This window comes from Penaeus monodon, chromosome 20, assembly GCF_015228065.2.
Source record: "Penaeus monodon isolate SGIC_2016 chromosome 20, NSTDA_Pmon_1, whole genome shotgun sequence".
NCBI lineage: Eukaryota > Metazoa > Arthropoda > Malacostraca > Decapoda > Penaeidae > Penaeus > Penaeus monodon.
Genome location: NC_051405.1, coordinates 30,847,714 through 30,848,542, shown reverse-complemented (window position 1 = coordinate 30,848,542; position 829 = coordinate 30,847,714). Strand labels below are relative to the sequence as shown.

Below are 829 nucleotides of genomic sequence, written 5' to 3'. Positions count from 1 at the left end.
GGTGTTTCATATGCTGTATGGACAATGGTGTTCGTATATACAATGTGGAGCCTCTTGCAGAAAAATTACATTTGAGTAAGTCTTTATTTTGCACTGATGCTTGTTTTCATTTGGTTACATTATTTCCTAATGTACTCTTGGTTCATGGGATGGTTATATTATAACTCAATTTTTAAATTGTGTTGTAGCCTTTGATATTGTCTATATATATATGGATGTTAGCCCTTTTCTTTCTGTATTATGATTTTTCATTCTTATTAACATTGTAGAAGAAAGCTTAGCCGGAAGTGTTGCACATGGAGAAATGTTGCACAGGACAAATTTACTGGCAATAGTAGGAGGAGGAGCAGTACCTAAGTATGCTGACAATACAGTCCTAATCTATGATGACAGAACATCAAGATTCGTCCTTGAGTTTACCTTCTCTGCTCCAGTTTTGTCTGTTAGACTGCGTAAAGATAGGTAATACCCTTATACCTCCACTTTTTAGATTTTGTGCATATCTAACAGATTGGAAGCATAAATGAAAATGCAAAAAATATTATTTCCTTGCTACAGGTGATGCCATAGATAGTTTATAGACATGGCCATTTGCATTTCAGGCTAGTTGTTGTATGCTGCCGTCAGATTCATGTCTTTTCATTCCCTCATTCCCCACGGAGACTTTTCACCTGCGAGACTCGTGACAACCCCCTAGGTCTTTGTGAAGTGTCTCCTCTACCCTCTGCTGACAGACACATTCTCTGTTTCCCAGCACATAAAGTTGGAGCTGTCCAGTTAGTGGTGAGTTTATTTAAAGCAATTTTATAGCAAGGGGTCTTGTTTTTTA

At 37.5% G+C, this 829-nt stretch overlaps 1 protein-coding gene across 1 annotated transcript in view; it reads left to right on the top strand.

The window, feature by feature from the left end:
• The window catches only part of LOC119585765 (WD repeat domain phosphoinositide-interacting protein 4-like), a 10,415-nt gene that overhangs the window by 4,536 nt on the left and 5,050 nt on the right, over positions 1-829 (top strand). The window contains exons 3-5 of the mRNA XM_037934476.1: positions 1-75; positions 270-462; positions 603-783. Coding sequence (XP_037790404.1) covers positions 1-75; positions 270-462; positions 603-783 — 449 coding nt within the window. The remainder of the gene's footprint in view (positions 76-269; positions 463-602; positions 784-829) is intronic.